This window comes from Hippichthys cyanospilos, chromosome 18, assembly GCF_059441005.1.
Source record: "Hippichthys cyanospilos isolate Australia breed blue-spotted pipefish chromosome 18, RoL_Hcya_1.0, whole genome shotgun sequence".
NCBI classification, from domain to species: domain Eukaryota; kingdom Metazoa; phylum Chordata; class Actinopteri; order Syngnathiformes; family Syngnathidae; genus Hippichthys; species Hippichthys cyanospilos.
In genome coordinates this window covers 13,867,738-13,887,656 of record NC_142386.1, presented here as the reverse complement: position 1 = coordinate 13,887,656, position 19,919 = coordinate 13,867,738, and the positions used below count along the sequence as shown (strand labels likewise).

Here is a 19,919-nt window from a genome sequence, read left to right as displayed (position 1 = left end):
CTTACACAATGTGTAAATAATCATAATCATAATCATTTTCTCTTTTTTTTCCCTTTCACTTTCCTGCATGATAATCCTTCTGAGGTAACAGCAGGGGGGGAGGGAGAAAAAAAAATCCCTACTCGGAATCTGTTGAACTCTTTGAACCGCAGCGTCACCGTTTGGCCTATTTCTGCCTCAGCTGATCGTAGACACGCACATACACACACTCGCCCTTACACGCGCTCTCGCATGCTTTTGGCTGCCCGCCAAGGCCTGTCATCGCCTCTACAGTATCACTTCTGCTGTATTTATATCCAGAGGCCCGTGCTGCAAGTTGGCAGGTTGGGCTGCAGGAAGGAGGAGGAACTGGAAAGTGTTTCAGCTGCAGGTTGCACTTCCTTGCGTTTAAAAAAGTTGGCATTGGGAGATGCTTATTGTGTAATGTACTTAGGAAATAACCACATTCAAAGGAGTCCCCAGTGGGTGGAAAAGGCCTTTTAAAAGCACACAGAAATTCTCGCTACAATCCACTTGTGGAATATATGGCTCAATAATATAATGTGATTTATAATTATACCTAAAAACATTCAATTCCAAGTCAAAAAATTCCAACTGATTTTTATAAACATTCTTTACAGATCCATCTACTTAAGTAAGAAAAAAAAAACCTGTGACTTACAATTGTAAAACTCAGTTAATCATTATCCATCTTAAAACATTTACTAAGGTGTAGTGAGTTGCTGATGCATCTCACTCATTTCATTTTGTTTCACCATTCTTACTCTCAACTGTCAGATTTTTTCATGCAAAACAGTTATAATTTTGCACCTAAAAAAAAGGAAGACAATACCAAATAAACTGTTCGACATAGAAATAAAAAACTTTACAGATGTGCCTCGCCACATTTTTTTTTGACATTCCAAATAGTTAAATGAAAAAAAGGAAAATAAAACCACAAAACTCTGGATCCAAACCACTAAACATTTTCAGAAAAGTTTTGCCAAAATTCCACAAAAAGTAGAAAAAAAATAAGTGTAATAAGCAATACTGCGCAAAAATACTGAACTACTGGATGTTGAAGTAAAAACTCTTACTTTTCTCACGCATTTCATTTTTTTTAACAGTCTGAACAGTCTGCAAAAGACTCTGCTTTTATTGCACCCCTATACATTTGACAATTGACCACAATTTCATATTCAAACATAAGTTAAAATTTGGAAATATTTGTGCTTAATCAACACTGTGTGAGACACAATTGTGAAGTGGAACAAAATTCACATAATATGTTATACTTTTTTTTTTTTTTTTTTTTTTTTATCAATTAAGCACCTGAAAAGTAGGACATAAAAAAATATTAGCCCCCTGTTTTGTCAGTGCAGGAAACTGACATCAGAATTTCACTGATGATTTTGGAATGATCTAGTGTTGACCTTGAATGACAAACAAAGCTCACCTGTGTGTCATCTACTCTAAATAGAAATGCAACTGCTCTGTGTTGGTCACAGAGTCCGTTAAATTAACACTAGCGAGTAATCAATGTCATGAAGCACAGGAACACACCAGGCAGGTCCTGGATAAGGAGAAGTTCAAAGAAGGAATGGAATATACTGAATTATTCCCAGTTTTTGTTTCCTCATTTCAACTCTCATTCATATTAGGGAAGTTGACTTGTAACCACATAACTCAAAACAGACGAATTTTTTCCACATATCTGTGTTTGAATAACATTAAATTGAATGCGTAATAAGTACTATCATGTCATTTACAAGGCTTACAAGGCTTTAAATGATCATATACCTCGAATTTGATTTAGGAAAGTTGTCGAGAGGTTCAAAGCAGAAATTGGATGTAAGAAGATTTCACAAGTTTTAAACATCTTTTGGAACACTGTGCGAGCAATAATATCAAAACGGATTACCGAACCAAGAGCAAACATAACAAAACCCGGTTGTCCTTCTGAGTCTAAACCTTCAGTCCAAACAAGAAGAAAACTAAGCAGATAAGCAGCCAAGAGGCCCATGAACTCACTTGGGTGAACTGCAGAGCTCCTCAGCTAAGGTTGGGGGATCTGTCCATAGAACAACTACTTAGACTGCCCAAATGTGGCCTTTATGGACGAGTGGCAAGAAGAGAGCCATTTCTGAAAGAAAGCCATAAAAAGACCAGTTTGAAGTTTGCCAGTAGCCAGATGGATGACTAAGAAGCCATGTGGAATAAGGTGCTCTGCTCAGATGAAACCAAAATATCATCTTTTTGGGCTGAATGTAAAATGTTGTGTTTGCTGGAAGCCTACTGCAGGTTCTACAAAATATCATTTCAGAGGTGGTTAATAATTTTGAACATCCTGCGTCTCATTTTTTTATTTGTAGAAACAATATGAAATGCATTTTTTTCTACTCCATAATTATCTTACCTGATGCTAATTCTTCAGAAATATTTTCAGTTTTTTTATATTAAGTTCTAAGCCTGAAATGTGGCAAAATGTCAAAAAGGTATACAGAGACCAATACTTTCGCAAAGCAACTGACCACAATTTGGAAATGGCTGTTACTTCACATTTTGTTGATCAAAACTCATCCTAGAAAGTAACATGCGGACATTTTACAACAATAATCAATACAAAAACTGAATTTGAAAATGCTGATTTTTTTTTTTTTCCATCCCCCAAATAATATTCCTCTTTAGTACGCACTGGCAAGGTTAAAAGATGACTTCATGGAAAAAGACTCAGCATATTGGTGGAACACAGGCTTCATGAGGACAACTAAATAGTTTCCCTCTACTTGATCCGATTTGAGCGTTTGAAGTCCACATGTGCTCCCTTTTTATAGGGAACATTTTAATGACTTCAAACAAAGTATGTTTGAACAAACATGTAAATCGATGCACCTGAGAGCTGTTAATAATAATATGTGTGTTTAATGCATTTCCTGTTACTGTGATCCAATTTGGATGTCCTGTTATGTTCGGAAACAAATGATTGGAGCCTTTTTCCCAATTTTTTGTATGCAATAATACTGCAGGGTTATGAAGGGTTCCTAATTGTTGGGATTTTTTTTTTTTCATGAAATTGTGGGGAAATCTTTTTTTCTCCACCATGTTTTGGAGTTCCTTTTACAAAGAAACCATTAGGATAGTTAGGAACACCTTAAATAGACTGACAGGACTTTTGTGTTAGCTTTGGTTTTGCTAAGTCCTGCAGTGCCCCAATGATGTATGGTGTAGCAAAGGATTCAATTGAGGGACTCCTGCTGTTTCCATTCGTTTTCTGCCCCTGGGTTCCATCTTAAGATAGCATGGTATTTTTACAAAATACAGTTTTTCATTAAAAAAAAAAAATTAAAAAATCATTTAACTCATGAATACCATTTTGCACATTGGAAATACTGAAAAAAAATGAACGATGGTTAAAAGTCACGTTTACCACTAATTCAAATTTCCTTGCTTTATTCTAACACTATATATATATATATATATATATATATATATATATATATATATATATATATATATATAATGTATATATATGGTTGTCAAAGTGATGTCAAAACAACAAAACAACGCCGCACAGATCTCACGTCAAACATAAACCAGGCTTTGCTGCTGCCCTACTCGCCGCTGCTGCTGACAAAGTGCTTGATTTTACATGTATATATAGGTAGCCGGCTTTTTAAATGTTAATATTGCTGAGGATCATCTTAATTAATCATGGCACCCAATATCATGATTGTGAAAAACCTATTAATTGTGCAGCCCTAATACTGTACACACACACAAACACAGATCACTGTACTCTTGGGCCTCTGGAGTGCAGCCTTAATAAACTCGTGCCTTGCCTTTGACAATGTGTGACTTGAAAGGAGAAAATAATGGGCCCTAAACAGTAAATCTTTACAGGTTATTGACCGGGCTTGGTAAGGGACTTGCTGGTAATAATGGCGGGTAGTTACAACTGAGTTGCTGTGCTAGTTTCTGGCTGCATTAGTTCTTAGCTGCCTTGACCATTTAGTTTCACTGTGTTCAAAAAACAATTGTAACAGTATTTGGGCCTTTGGTCTCCTCAGCGTCAGCCAAGAGTGCTCCAAACAAAGCTGTGAAAGCCTCGTGTGTTCTCTGTGAGAGGTTTTTAATAAGCACCAGCCAAGAAGCTCCTGTTACACTGCTAAAAGTCCCCAAAGCCTGCAATCGAATCTTTCTCTAATAGAAAGGGTAGGCCTCGCTTTTACCTGCTACTGGCTTCCATGGTTTAACTTATTGTAAGCATTCTAAACTCATGACCCCCCCCCCCCCCCCCCCCCCAACCCAACACACATACACGCACATACTTTCCTCCTTCCCTCCCAAGGCAGCAGCCAACAAGCCAAATGAGTTTTCCTCACCTCATCCTTTGCCCTGTTTAACTATAAAATTGCATTAACAGCCCTGTAAAGGTGATGCTGCATGCCTGGCCAGCTGCAGGCTAAAGAAACATTCAGCATCGGTCACGGTGGGAGGCAAAGTTCGTAAGATGGTCATGAGGCTTGGGTGGAACTGCTACAATCAGTAAATGACGTTAACGTTCTTGAAATTAATTGTATCGCAATATTTTCCTGTAATAAAAAATAGTTTGAAAACAGTGGGGGCCCTAAAATCGAACCCTGTGAACGCCATTTATTATAACATTAAGCCACTTAATTTCCAACCAATTGTTTTTACATGAATAAAACTGACACCTCTGGAAAAACGAGCAGCAGATTTTCAGGCATATTCTCCTGAGACCCAGCCTATTCATTTGTGTGAATTGTTGTGTCCCATTTGTCTCAAGAAGACAGAAAGGTTAATTTCATCTTACCCAAACACAAGCCAGGGTGCCCTCTATTGGGTACCCTAGGAGTTAGTAGGGTAACTCAAATAGGTCAAAAGATATAGACCAAACAAAAACAAAAACATCAACTACAGTGGACACATATGAAAAAGTTAGGTCTCGGAATAATATGAATAAATAAATGTGTGCACACACACACACTCAAACAGAATATGTAAGCAGTATGTAAGCAGTGAGGGGGATTAGCTCAACCTGAACTGCTAACTGACTTGAACAAGGAGAAAATATTTCCAGTCCACATTGTAAAAGAAATGTGCAATTAGGTCATTCTTGCCAGACACTGACCAAATGCTCCAACCCCACCACCACACAGCCACACTTGTTTCTCTATATTGTGGCCTGACTGATCCCCTCCCACCCCGAAAGGTGAAAGGTGCCATGTGTTTTCAACTCTGCTCTCAAACCACCCCTTTTCGTACTCACAATCATATATACGCACGCACAACATAACCCTCCAAGACAAAGACAAAAATGTACGTGTACAACCCTGCATGTGTTTATTGTTGTGTATTTGAAGGAAGGAAACAAGAGCTGGATGCATAGAAAAAGCAAAAGCTTTCCCCCCGGGGGCTCCTGGTGTGAAGGGCAGGAAGTAAGTTAGGCGCCCTAGTGGCCTCAGTGCCCGCTGGTATTAATAGAAACGAGCTGGACCAGAGTGGGTGGGCTTATTTTAGAACGTGTGTGTGTTTGCGTGTGTGTGTGTGTGTGTGTGTGTGTGTGTGTGTGTGTGTGTGTGTGTGTGTGTGTGTGTGTGTGTGTCTGTGTATAGAAAGCATTAACGATGAAGATGGAGGTTGGCTGTGTGGACTGAGATGCCCCTCAACTCCCAAAGGGCTGAAAATATTTAGAAATTGTGACATTCAGAGAATCACCAGGCCCTTGAGTACTGCATGTGTGATTGACAAGACACTTTTTTTTCAGGCTAGCTAGATTCAGAGCCAGAATTAAAAACAACAATAACTAGAACAACAGGGACTGTCTGGTTCTCCAATAGAACTGTTACCATTTTTGAACGTAGTCTTCCTGTACAAGTGAGTGTGTAGTAGTTTGTGATTGTGTGAGTCAATATTTGTCCCGCGACGTCCCGCATGGCGCAACTGAGTGTAAAGCTGTCAAGAGCGACCTGAATATTCCATCTCGGTCGCGCTTTCCCTTTGATTTCTCCTTCTCCTCACCGCCGACAAGTCATCTCCAGCCAAGCGCGTATGCGACTCTTTTGATGGGTTTGGCGAACCCCCCCCCCCCCCCCCCCCCCCATACTTCCACCCAAACGATCCCAGTGCACCCCCTCTCTGATAGATTACTTCTCCGCAGCTAGTATACTGTTTGCTCCCAACATTTCATTTGTGACTGAGTTTGATGGTTGTCTTAATCTGTTTTATTCGCCTTGTGGTTGGAGTAGGTGTTGTGTTTTGACCTAAAAAGAACAACTTCTGCAATCTGTTCACATAAGCTCGAGAAATAATCAGTTCCTAAAGTTCTTGTTTAATGGGCCCGTATCATGCCACTTTAAACTTTCTGAATTTTACCACCTCATGGCAGCACCTGGAGGTAGGCATCATGGCCGGATGTACCATATCTCCCATACCCTTCACCCTGGCAATGGAGGTCATCATCCAAGCCTCAAAATGACTCATTGGAGGACAAAGGATTGACTCCTGCCAACTCCTCCCTCCCCTCAGAGCCTACATGGACGACATTACCACACTATTTCTACCACCATCCCATGCACCAGTAGGTTACTCAGAAAACTTGAGGAGAACATCAGTTGGGCTCGCATGAGGATTAAATCATCTAAGTCACGTGGCGTCTCGGTGGTGATGGAGGTGCTGGAGTTCTTCATGGTAGATGACCCAATTCCCACTGTATCTGAGCAGCCAGTCAAAAGTCTAGGAAGGCACTATGATGCAAGCCTGAAAGATAAGACCAGATTAAGCAGCTCTTTAATGACAACAATGCAGGCGTACTGGCTATTGATAATACCCAACTACCTGGGAAGTTTAAATCCTGGTGCTTCCAGTTTGGTTTGTCTTTCCTGGTTTTTGTGGCCCCTGGCAATCTATGAAGTGCTCGTCTCAATGGTAGAGAAGCTGGAGAGAAAAGTCACGGTCTACATTGAGGAGTGGCTTGGACTTCCACTCTCCCTCAACACCATAAGCCTCAGTGCCCTCAAGTTGCCCCTTGCCAGCCTTACGGAGGAGTTCAAGTGTGCTAAAACACGACTGCATATGACCTTGAACGAATCCAAAGATCTGGTGGTTAGGGAAAACGCACCAACATTGGCTACTGGGTGAAAGTGGATACCAGCAAGAGCAGTGGAGGATGCAACAGCAGCTCTCTGACATGCTGACGTTGTGGGGATCGTTCAGCAAGGAAGAAGAGGCCTTGGGCTAAAGACAGCCGGCCAGCCTGTAGAAGTGTCATTGCACCAGTATGAAGGAACATGGTACTGGAGGAAATGCAGCATCAGAAGGAGGCAACAAGATGAGCCAAGGCTGTCGCCCTTGGCAAATAAGGTCTGTGGACGTGATGGGAGAGAGTCGAAAGGAGGAATGTGAGCTGGAGGGATTTTAGTGCATGATCATGCGGGCAACCAAAATAGCTAGGCGGTAAACCACTGTTGACATATTGTAAAATGTGTCCGCCTTCCCATAGGCTCAGCACCTGTTGGAGGGACCATAGGGGTTGGGTCCCACTTGAGCTGAGCAGTGGCCAAAGATGGCGACCTTGGAGGTTCACTACCCAGCTGTAGAATCTAGCTCTAGTGTTATGGAATGTCAGTTATCTGGTAGGAAAGGAGCCTGATCGAGTTTGCAAGTTAGAAAAGTTTGGACTAGACATAGTTGGACTCGGCTCCAGACACAGCTTGGGTTTTGGTATCAGTCCGTTCGAGAAGGGTTGGATTCTCTTCCACTCTGAAGTTGCTCACAAAGAGAGGTGCACAGCTGGTGTGTGCATGCTTGTTGATACTAGCGGCCGAAATAGTTTTCCTCACCAGGGTGTTCAGGATCTCCCTTTGAGATAAGGTGAGAAGATTGGTCATCTAGAAGGGGCTTAGAGTCAAACTGCTGTTCCTCCACATTGAGAGGAGCCAGCTGAGTTGACAGTCTTCTGGTTAGGAAGCTACCCAAACACTTCTCTGCTGAGATTATCCGGGCATGTCTCTCTGAGAGGCAGTCCCAGGGACAACCTAGAACACAGTCGAGAGACTTATGTCTCTAGACTGGAGTGTGAACGCCTGAGGAACTCCCCTGAAGGACATTGATGAACTGGCTGGGGAGAAGGAAGTCTGGGCTTCCCTGCTAAAGTTGGATGGATTGATGGAAAAATACTGAGTGTGATATTGCTTGCCTAGTAGACCTAATGAGACTTTTTTTTCATATCCTGTTTGGCCTCACTGCCTTCCCAACGAGGAATGCTGTGCCCTTACCACCGCGGTAATGTAAATAATAATTGTAAAAATAGCTTGTCACATAGGAAGATCCTATAAATATTTTTTTATTTTTCCTTACTGTGTGAACTTACATAGTGTTTCCATTTTTTTGAAAAAAAGTAGAGAGAAATAAATGTACACAAAAAATACACAATCCCAAACAGTTCTTATTTTTTTCCAGATGAAGAGTCATCATGACAGTCTAAAACAATAAAATAAAAGCTAATTCTGACGCGAAGTCAAAGGATGTCGATGAACGATGAACGTTTGGCTTGATGCGATGGCCTACTTTGTGCTGCTACAAGCGATGACAGCCACTCTTCCTCTGATGTTTCATTCTGAGACCGTCTTTGATAAAAGATTCCGTTTTGACTGGCGTTCCCAAAGGAGGGCATCTGTTGCAAACAATGATACCTGTGACAGAAATTAGGTTGGAACAACAAGTGGCAAAAAAAACCACACACAATATCTTAAACTGTTGACAATATCACGAGGCTGTGGAATGTGTGTGCTAGCAATTAGGACAATGCTCTATTGCACAGAGAATTTGACATGACTCCTGTGTGAGACATGCATTGCTCGAACTCATTGTACTGATGTATACCCTATTCATTTGAGCTCACTGTATTGGACATTTTTTGGGTCTGTATCTTTTGACTCATTCCAATATCCCTACTAGGTCCTAGTGTACTTAGTAGATAACGTCCTAGCCTTTGCAATGGTGCCTCATATTTGAGTGAGAAGCAATTAACTTTGTTTTCTGGCTGAGACAAATAGACACAACAGTGGACAAAATGAATAGGCTGGGTCTAAGGAGGATATCTCAAAATAAAACCAGTATTATTCAAACCTCAGCATAATTTAATACAATCACTGTGCTTTGTAATTGTAATTTCACAGATTTTTTTCAGTCCAATTAGATTTCATCTTCTATGTGTTGCTACCTAAATGTAATTTCCCCCCACACACATCACTGAAATGGTTGTCTTTGTTTAACCAATCAGAATATGGGTTTATAACAGATATGGGATTGCAGCTCTACGATTTGCAAGTATCAGCACTAAGGGTAATTTACATTTAGGAGCAAAGAGAAAGTTTGCATTAGAAACTCTGATGAGTGATATTTTGTATGTGTTTGTTGGGTTGTTAGATAAATATAGACTAGTCTTTTTCGTGATGTTGTGGTTTTACTGAAATGGAGATAGATTAATTTTACACAAACATGATTTTCAATTGTGAATTTTAAAATGACTTCCATATCTTTGCTTCCTTTGCAAAAAAAGAAAAAAAAAAAGTCCCTGCTTAATCACAGCTCATATTAACTGCAGCAAACGCTTACTATTAATTTCGTTCCGTAAGTGGAATATGTTATTTCACTTGACAGCTCCATTGTCAGCAGGGCAGCCCGCTCGTCTGTTCTCCTACTTTTTTGCAGCTTTTCATGAAATAACAGCGCTTACTTGTGCAACAACTCTAAAAGGAAGAAGTGAAACAGGAAGTGGTTTTCCGTGCCGCGCAACACCTGATCGCTGCATTCCGAACACGCAGCTATACACACGTGCAGAAGAAAAGCATGTTGTTGTGTAACTTGCATTGACTCTATATTGCATGTTATTTTACCACAAAATATGGGTTGATAAATGTTAAATGTTGATAAATGAAAACTTTTTGACTTTATAATGCAAATGTTATATAATGGTTAAGATTGAACTTTATGCTTTTTTGGGGGCTTGTACCGATACCATTGTCGGTCACCAAGGAGGGTGGTAATGGCTATTTGAGACTGATATGTATTTGCAGAAAAATGCATGTCTTATAAAGTGAAAACAAAAATCTCATTTGTATACTGCAGTAAATCCATTTTTTTTCAAATTAATGAAACAGAAATGCTCATTGTTCACATCACTTAGCTTTGTTTTATTATTCACAAACAATAAGTGAGTCGTCAATGGAGCTTCTGACCAACAGAAACATGAGTGTCTCATCAGCACAGCTGTAGTCGCTTCCTTGCTTCTTGTGGCTGTTCTGTCATTCTTGTGTCCCATATAAGTCCACTGTCTTCGCCATACTTGCTTTTTGTTGTAGAAAAAAAAAGTAAAACTGCCATTACTGATTTTCATTTGCAGTGCTCACATGTACTAGCAATTTTTGCACAAGCTATAACGTGGCGTACACACAGACACATGCAAGCACTCAATGCTGACTATCACTATTTCCTATCAAAATTACGAGTAACCTAACTTTATTCAAAGTGGTTAAACCTCTTTTCGGAGCCAAATGGTTGATGTGCAAATTGTTGGCTTTTAGTAGTTAGCCTGTGGGCTAACCGCTGCTCATTGTCATAATAGCCAACCATATTGTCCACTAGTGAGGGAAGTTTAATTTAGCCCATTTAACTCCATATCAACATTATCAGTAACCTTATATAACCCTTGTGCAGTATTTTATCCAATCCTTTATCTTTAAAGGCATTTCACATCAAGTAAAAATCATTGAAAACAGACAAGTTGGGAGCTAAAATTTCATGGGGAAGAAGGGGAAAACAAGCCAAAGTTCAACTTGGCCATCCCTTGGCTAAAATACTCAAAAGAACGATGTGGAAGAAAATGACCCAAAAATAATCAAAATACTGCACAAGGACTAAAGTGGTTAAAGATATCTCCAGAGACATTTGGCTTATGTGGCTCGTGACTAGCTGGGAGTTATCCCATGAACTAACGGTACTGATTAGCTTGCAAGCCAAACTCACGGTCTACTAGAGGGAGGAAGGTGGCTTTATTTATATAACATATTTAGCACATCAGGTAACTAAACATGTGTAGAGTGATTAAATAATAAATTGTCATAAATTAAAGTCATTCAGGCAGGTGGAGAGAGAATGTAAGGGAGCAGACTTCTTCCTTCTGTTTGAATCTTAATGGGCTCATATTAATGTTGCACATAGTTGTGAGTTGATGATGTTGTGACCATGCCAATGCTGAAGGGTTTTGCAGCAGCCGTCTCACAAATCAGACTGTGAAGAGGCCGTCCAAAGTAACATACCATAGTTTGTTTTTGTTTTGTTTTTTTTTTGGGGGGGGGGTTCAAATCAACCGAAAAAGGCCACTATTGCCAAAATGTCAAATATCGAGCCATAATAAGACTGCAGCTCGAGGAAGAAATTATATAATTACAAATAAAGATTCCTGTTTTGTTTTTTTCCTTTCCTTGTAGCATTATTTGGTAGTGGAAGTAATATAATAACAAAAATAAACCCAATAGGATTAGAATTTGCTTATAGTTTAGTTTTGACATCATCAACTAATGGCCTGGCATCTATCTATCTATGTATCTATCTATCTGTCTGTCTGTCGGTCGGTCGGTCGGTCGGTGGGTGGGTCTGTCTGTCTGTCGGTATGTCTCTCCATCTTTTATTTCTAAAACTGATTTCTTTGACACTTTCTGCTCGGCACTTATGTAGTGAGCTACACAGCAGCATGGACCATATGATAAAGCACCCTACTAATCGTTATTACGAAGTCAGAAAAGAACCAAAAAAAACACACACTGACAAATTTGATTGAAACCCAACTGAATTGTATGCTACAAAATCCTTTATTCCTATCCCCCCCCCCCCCCAAAAAAAAAAAGTCACAATATTTTTGTTTTACTGCAGAGCCACTTAAATGCATTTAAGTGTCATCTGTTTATACTGCCGCAGTTCCCCAGGACACCTGCCTACTTCTAGAGGAAGCAAGTTTAATGCTTTGATTAAGTGCCAACTTCTTTAATTTGGGGATAAAAAAGCTTAATTGAGTTTGAGATCATCTACCAACTTATAGCAGCTGTATTTACATAATGGAAAAATTTGATTAACTCACCGTTAGTGAAAGAGTCCGCATCAAAGTACAACAGGGGATCTAATTATTTAAGTGAGAAAGCGAGAATACTTAATACAAATTTGTACAAATAGTTACCGAACATGTAATGTTCATGTTCTTTCATTTTCAGCTTGCTTTGAACTGATGAATTAAAGTTGATAAATGTCTCTCGCCTTTCTGGATGAATAAGTCCGAGATCAGAGAGAATGGCAATGCTGAATTCATTGGCTCTCAGTTGCCATGAGATCAACCTGTGTGATTTCACGATGCTGCTTTCAGGTGTCAACTTCGCGTGAAAAGAGAGAATTCAATCAGGTTTAAAAAAAAAAGGGAAAAAAAAAAGAAAAATGGCACTCGTGCCTTTCCAGAGGCGAAGATCAACACAACAGCGTCTATGGTATTGTAAAAGCAAGGTCATTTGTAGTAAATCAGCTTGGCTTTTAAAAGCGACGGTGGCAGAGCTAAGTCTAGTGGGGGGCCATGAGGCATGTGCTAAATGGGCCAGGCACGGGGCGGGAGGGACTTTAGTGTGGGCCGTGCCCCCTGCTTGTGGCACCCCCCAATAAATTGCGAGGAGGCGTTCGCCGAGAAAGAGCAACTTGTGGAAGGTCATGGCGGGGCAAGAAAGACGGAAGTGAGAGGATGAAGCCAAGGCACACAGCACCCGGGCCAAGCGCCCGTCACTTGTTAGCCCGCTAGGCGCTAAAGCGTCATGGGGATGGGTCCTCTTTGCCATTAGCCACTTTTACTGCCAAATTAAAGTGATAAATCTCCAGGTCCCCCTTTGATGGCAAGTGGGTGAACTTGGAAAGATGGGCTTTTTGGACGCGGACTTGGGGGTGCACATCAGCTGTTATCTTTGTCTCGAGTGTTCTAGATCACCGCCAACAAAAAGCCTCAGTCCCAAAGCAACAAAAGGGACGTCCTTCTGCTGTCTGAATGATGTAAAACAAACACGCTAAAGTGGGGTAGATGCATAAAATACAATCTGGACTAAATTGAGCATGGTTCCCGCTCCCTTCTGAAAAGAATATATGATTATATGAGTCGTAAGATTATTGTTAACATTTATTGTAACATTACAATAAATAGCAAATAACAATAATTTTAATAATAGTGGTCCAAATATACATTTACTGCACGACTATATACATTATGTAGATGGTTATCTTTGCAGCCAGGCATACCAAACACCAATTTCTATATTACAGTGATTCCGCGCCACTTCACAACTCACTTATCACGCCCTCAGTACATTGCAGATTTTTTTTTTTCCTTGGGAAATAAAATAGAGTGAAGCCTCGAATTGACCAAACATGATAACAAGCAGAGTTTACACTTGAACTACACTTGAAAAAAAATTTTACACAAAAAAAAATCTTTGTTAGAGATTTACAACGCTCTGCTGCTGCTCCCTTTGCGTCTCCCTCACAGTGTGAGTTTCATGAGGAAGACCGCACAACCATATGTCAGTCAGCTCATGGAGATTCCTACAAGACACATGATTGGCTCCCAGCGCAAGCATCGACCAACGAGGGCAGGAGAAGATACACATCCTGGGCCTCCTGCCGTAGACATAGTTTGCAGTCACAATTCATGCAAATATTTTTCTAATTATAGGCATTTCGATTAATTGTGCTAGCTAGAGATGTGCTGATCCAACTTTTTCTCTTCTGATTTGATACCGATATTGCAGCGTAAAGTACCGTCAGATACCTGTGTCGATATGATAGCCAGACACTCTTATTTTTTAGTATATGTGTTTTTTAGTAAATGCTTGATGGGACTTTAAGTGATACTTTTCAAACAAAGAACAAGAGTGATTAACAGCACAGTATGTTGGAGAAAACATGCCCTTGAATAAATGAAATACAGTGATCCCCCCTACTTCGCCGTTAATGTGGGGTGTCAACCCCACGCGAAGTCTGAAACCCGCGAAGTAGGGTATCAGTTTCTAGATTTCTATGTACGCCCCAATATAGCCGCAGTACCATAAACAATTTTTTTTTTGTATTTTTCCGTATTTTATTTCCTTTCTCCTATTACTTAACATTAAATTATCCTTATTAACATTATTGTATATTCATTAAATAACTAATATTACTTAGTTTGTTGAGAATTTGTTCTCAGGACTGGTTATCGGCACCAAGACTCCGGTGAAAGAGTACGCAAGTCATCACGTTGAACTTCACATTTATTTTGGCTCATGTATGGTGTATCATGTAGTATCTGTTGAATACTAAATCAACAACAATGTTAAAATCACTCAACTAACATATAAACACTTGCCAAACTTTAATCTATGAATTTTCTGTATTTTTTAGCCGATATGTATATATATGTATATATGTATATATATATATATATGTGTGTATATATATATATATATATATATATATATATATATATATATATATATATATATATATATATATATATATATATATATATATATATAAAAAACTGGATCTCATCTGAGTGCTTAAAATAGCGTATGTATGTAATAGCGTGTGCATTTTACCGCTCAATTCAATCTTGAATGGGTTAGCCAAGAGTGCTAGTGATGTTAAAAAGAGAAGTAAGAAGATAATTTATATGGAAACGAAACCATAAGTCGCTCAAAGATAAATAAATCCTTTATATATTTTTTTTTAATTTGTGATATTATTTAATTTTATGCAAGTATATTTTGTATACGTAGCACCCACTATACCATTTTGATACCAATTTTAATGTGTATACAATTTTGATGTTTCTACCTGGGGTTTTAAACACATTAGCTATTTAACATAGGTTTGGATTACCTGCCATATGGCGAATTCGCCTTAGAAGCCCAACCGCGGAACGATTGCTGCCAGAGCAGCAAATATTAACCAAAAGCACATCTTTTGCCACGGATCTTTTGCCATCAAAGTGCTGGACAAAGCTACTGTGCCAATCATCAAGCTGGACTAGAAGCTGCAAGTCATAACATCCGATATTTATGCAGAATAGTGGAATATGAAAGTTTTAATTTTTTTAGATATAGATTTTTAATTGTCTACCAACTGCAACATCCTCTCTTGAACAGACTGAACATGCCTGTATGTTTAGTCCCAACATCATATTTATAGAAAATAGTTTGATCGATATTACCAACATATCACCAACAGAATACTGCAGATAAATAGCATTTCAAACTTGAAATCAACACTTTGATAGCATTCTGTCTCCCATTGTTTAATGTGATAGACTAATTTAGTGAACATTGCACACACTTGCACATAAATGATATATGCAATCATATTATAAATACAATCATATATACTGTATACCATATATCATATTTACACGTCACAAACTTTTATACAAGATCTCATTCAATTTAGACATTTTTAAAAAATATTTTTAAAAGTATATTTCAAAGCTCTTTTTGAGCACAGCCATTGATTCACATCTTTTCAGTTCTATTTCATAGTTGTTCCATCAACTGACTCCTTGAGCAGATTTACACGTTTGGGAAAAAAAACAGCAGATAAGCCGCACTGGACTATAAGGCTCAAATCATGAGGAAAAAGGCGCTATTTATAATCCGAAAAATACGTCACACCGTTTTTTTTCGGATTATAAGTAATCCAGTGCAGTTTATCTGTTGTTTTTTTCCAAATGTGTGTATCTGCTCAGGGAGTCAGTTGATGGAACAACTATAAAATAGAACTGAAAAGATGTGAATCAATGGCTGTGACTGACACCTTGAATTTGGAGCTGTTTAGTTGGTTAGCTTTCAGTATGTTTCATTGTGCTTGTGAAAAGAGCTACAAATAGCAGCTACAAATTGGAGCCACATTGCAAAACACGACTGTTATCAATTTGACACATCTCAGTCTTATCAGAATTGCTTTTTGCTCATAGCAAGTGAGCAATCCTCTCTCTGATGCTTGTCAAAAAGTGCCGCATCATTTCACTAGCGTATTTTCTTCTCTGTGTTTTGATCACCAAAGGTTAAGTGGCTGATAATCCGCCATATGGTTGTCGTTGCATCCGCCATACGCTAGCTAATGATGCCTCCTGAATTATGCAGTTAGCGGAAAAGTTTTTTTTTTTTTTCTGAAATAGAAATAAACACTGATGAAACTATGAGGTTGTGTTTCCTTATCCTGCGCACTCACTGTCTACGCCCCTACACACATTTTTTTCTCCTTTTTGCATAACTTGTTGCATAAGCTCTGTTCTGGCAGGCACACCGTGTCATGTACGCAGTGTGTCATTTCTTCTTTTTTGGTCGGTGCTCGTTACAGTACAGGCCGTTCCCTAATGTCACCGCAGTTACAAAACCACAAAAAATATCGCTCCCTTCTTCACTGCTTTTTTTTTTTTTTTTTGGTCATCTAAGAATCGCCTTCCTGTTTTCATTGTGCTCTCTCGCGCTCTCTGGAAGTGTCGTAACCCAGGAGGCCTTGCCAAGAACAAACCGAGAGATCAGCGTGTGCTCGCGCTGGACACACACAAACAGACACACTGGCTTACAAACACAAGCACCAGATGTTCACTTGGTGCATGTGTTTGATGTGTGATGCGTATGGCATGTACAGTACGCCGTGCCAAAGCCCGTAAAGCTGTAATTATCCTGCACTCTGATGTGCGAGCGCATTGTACGCATACTTACATTTATTGCTGTACAAGGTTGTGCACACTTTCGCTAAGTGAACATGACATATCGCAGCCTGGAGGCAGCATAGTAAACTGTTTGTATTAGGAACACAAGAACAAGGAAAGTGGCAGTTTATGTTGACAGCAAATAAATAGGCACTCTGATTTCAATATGTGCTTCAAAGTAACTGACCCTAATGGACTTTCCGGGCTGATCAACCTTCTTATGGGGTGCGTAGACGTCTTCGCCTAAAAGACTAGAGGCTCTAAAATTAACTGATTTATTACAGGAGTCCCCAACTGTTTTATCACCACGGACCGGTCAACGCTTTTTTATTGAATTTTATTGTGGAAGATTAAATCAATCACATAGCTAAATTACAAATGCAAAACCTTTGCATATGCTAACATAAAAGCATAGCAAAGGGAAATACCTGGCACAAACAAAAACGCCAACGAGCATAAAAAGATGTTGAAGAACTGACATCAGCAATTTATCAACAATAACTAGTTGTTGGATCGACAAACAAACTGTGTTTGGGCATATTATTGTAAATGACAACATTCTTACAAAGAAAGTACAATTTACAGACACTCATGGGCCAGATTTCACAGAGACAGAACGATGTGTGTTTGACCGACAGTGACTCTCAAGTGAAGCCACACCGTCCTTCCTCACTACAATATGTAATATTAACAACCAGCGGCCAGAGGCGGCGCCGAAAAAACAAAGATCAAGCCAAACAAAGCACAAATGAACGAACTGTTAAAGAGTAATCTAAATCAGTTTCAAACATCTTTAATTTGGGTGCGGCCCATGACTCTTTGTACCAGTTGATCCACGGACCGGTACCGGCCCGCGACCAGCGCTTGGGGATGTCTGATACCTCTGATTTATCAGACAACTGGATTATCCCGTTGTTTCATCTTGAATGCCAATAATGATAAATTCTATCGTCAAATGAAATTACATCAGTACATTCCAGGCTCCTTTTCAATAGTTTTTTTTTTTTAAAAAGCACTTCTCAACATTATACTCCTACCAAAACATACAGTATTGACATAATGAAAATAATGTAAAGAGATGACCCCCTTTAGCCACTTTTCTTCATTCAGTGGACATGGTGTGTTTCCTTCAAATGTGTGTGTCTTGGCCATCTGGGGGTTGTTGACAGAGAGAAATCCGTAAGCTGCAGGAGTAATGGTCATTTATCACAGAGGATGAACAATATATGCCTGTGAGTACTGTATTAAAGGCGATTCCGACATTTTCCTGTATAACTGCATAGTAGACTCATGTTGTCGACACGTTGCATGGCGTGGAATAAACGACCACTCTCCTCTTGTGTGTTTGCCCTCCAGCCGGCGAGAAGGCTATCGTATGCGACCAGTGCGGCGCTCAGTTCCAGACAGAAGAATCCCTGGAGGCTCACCGTCAGATCCACACCGGTAGGAACAAACATCAACACAACTCTACTGAAATTCCGATTCTCACAAGGAACCCGCATTGGCCAATCTCGTCCTGCTCGGTGATGATGATGGACAGCGCGATGGCACTGCGCCGCATTCACCCTAAATTACAACAGATGCAACAGTAATCAACATTGTCCGGAAAACTTGGCAGGGCCCTCTGTTGTTTATCACGGTGCCCCCTTTCCCTCCTGCAATGGAGACGTGCCAAAATGGAAATAAGAGCAAGTCAATCCTCCCCCTTTAGCAGATATGAGGTGGAATGAAGTGTTGAAAATAGATGGATTAGAATGACTTCAATATCCTTTGCTGTTGAATAGATCAAAAGTGTGTGTTAGGGTCTTAATTTTTAATCTGTGTGATTGTGTGGCAGATCATTTAACAATTTAACAATTTAACATTTAACATATTGGTCAAAGAAATATCACAATTACCAAATATTCAAACGTTTGCCATCAATCATCTCAACAATATTAAAATGCAGGAAGTTTTAAATTTCATTTTACATTTTTTTAATAAGTAGTTCTTAAATCCCTCTCCAGGCAAGCGTTGCAAATTTGCAACAATAATATGAGAGTCCACTAGGTGTTCCACATTAATATTGATTAAGGCTTTTTTTTTAAGTTTGAAGAAAAAAATAATAATTTGAGCCTGAAAGGGTTAAAATTAGGATAAATAGTCTGTAGGTTCAATCCCTTGTGACCATATCGCAGCGTGACACTGAACCTCCATGTGCTCCTTATTCTGCGTCATCAGTCACATAAATGATTAGTCTAAAGCACTTTGAGTGCAAAAAGTAGAAAAGCATGATTCTGAGTGTTGCTCACTAGGCCAACACCTTCGGAGAGAACCTGCACTTTGTACTTTAGATCTCCTGTGCCAGTCTGCCAAACCTTGCGAATTATCAAAAATCCACTAAATTCAATAAGTAGAATCCCTGTCATTAGAATTCCAATAATGTATATACCTTCCACATTCTTTATGAACAAGACCGACAGACCCATCCATTCTTCACTTGTTCCATGAGTCCATGGCACATCTGAAAAGTCGAGACAATTTTCAAGAAAATTTTTCCAATTGAGTCGAGAGCGCCGTCTGTGACATTGCACACGTTGACGGCCATCCTGGTGATTTAGATATGCATAAGCAGCCCTTTTTCTGAAATTTATAGTGCCATCTCATAATTTGTTTTGTAGTTGGTGCCTTCTTTGCACAATTTGTGAAGACAAAAAGCTGCACTGTCTTCGGTGACTAAGTCCAAGCATTACTGTAAAACACAAAATGCCTATTCTTTTGAAGTGAACGGCATTTCTTAACCTGAAAGATAAAACTGCCAAACGTTACACACAAAAACATGAAACGTTTCAACACAAGCTGTGAAAATTTGAGGTCATACCAACGAAAACTGTCAATTATTGGCCTACGAAATGGGATCAAACATTTTGGAACACCCTGTGTGTGTGTGTGTGTATATTTGTTGGTATATATATATATATATATATATATATATATATATATATATATATATATATATATATATATATATATATATACACACACACACAGTGGGCCCCCGGTTTACGAACTCCCTCTTATACGAACATTTCATCTTACGAACATGAACCAAGGCGTTTTTTGTCCCTCCTCTTACGCACAAATCTTTCGTCTTACGAACAATCCA

The 19,919-nt window shown here is 39.4% G+C and overlaps 1 protein-coding gene across 1 annotated transcript in view; it reads left to right on the top strand.

Annotated features, from left to right (window-relative positions):
• zbtb16a (zinc finger and BTB domain containing 16a) overlaps positions 1-19,919 on the top strand; it is a 163,375-nt gene that overhangs the window by 77,261 nt on the left and 66,195 nt on the right. The window contains exon 4 of the mRNA XM_088441288.1: positions 18,131-18,217. Within this exon, the coding sequence (XP_088297414.1) occupies positions 18,131-18,217 (87 nt within the window). The remainder of the gene's footprint in view (positions 1-18,130; positions 18,218-19,919) is intronic.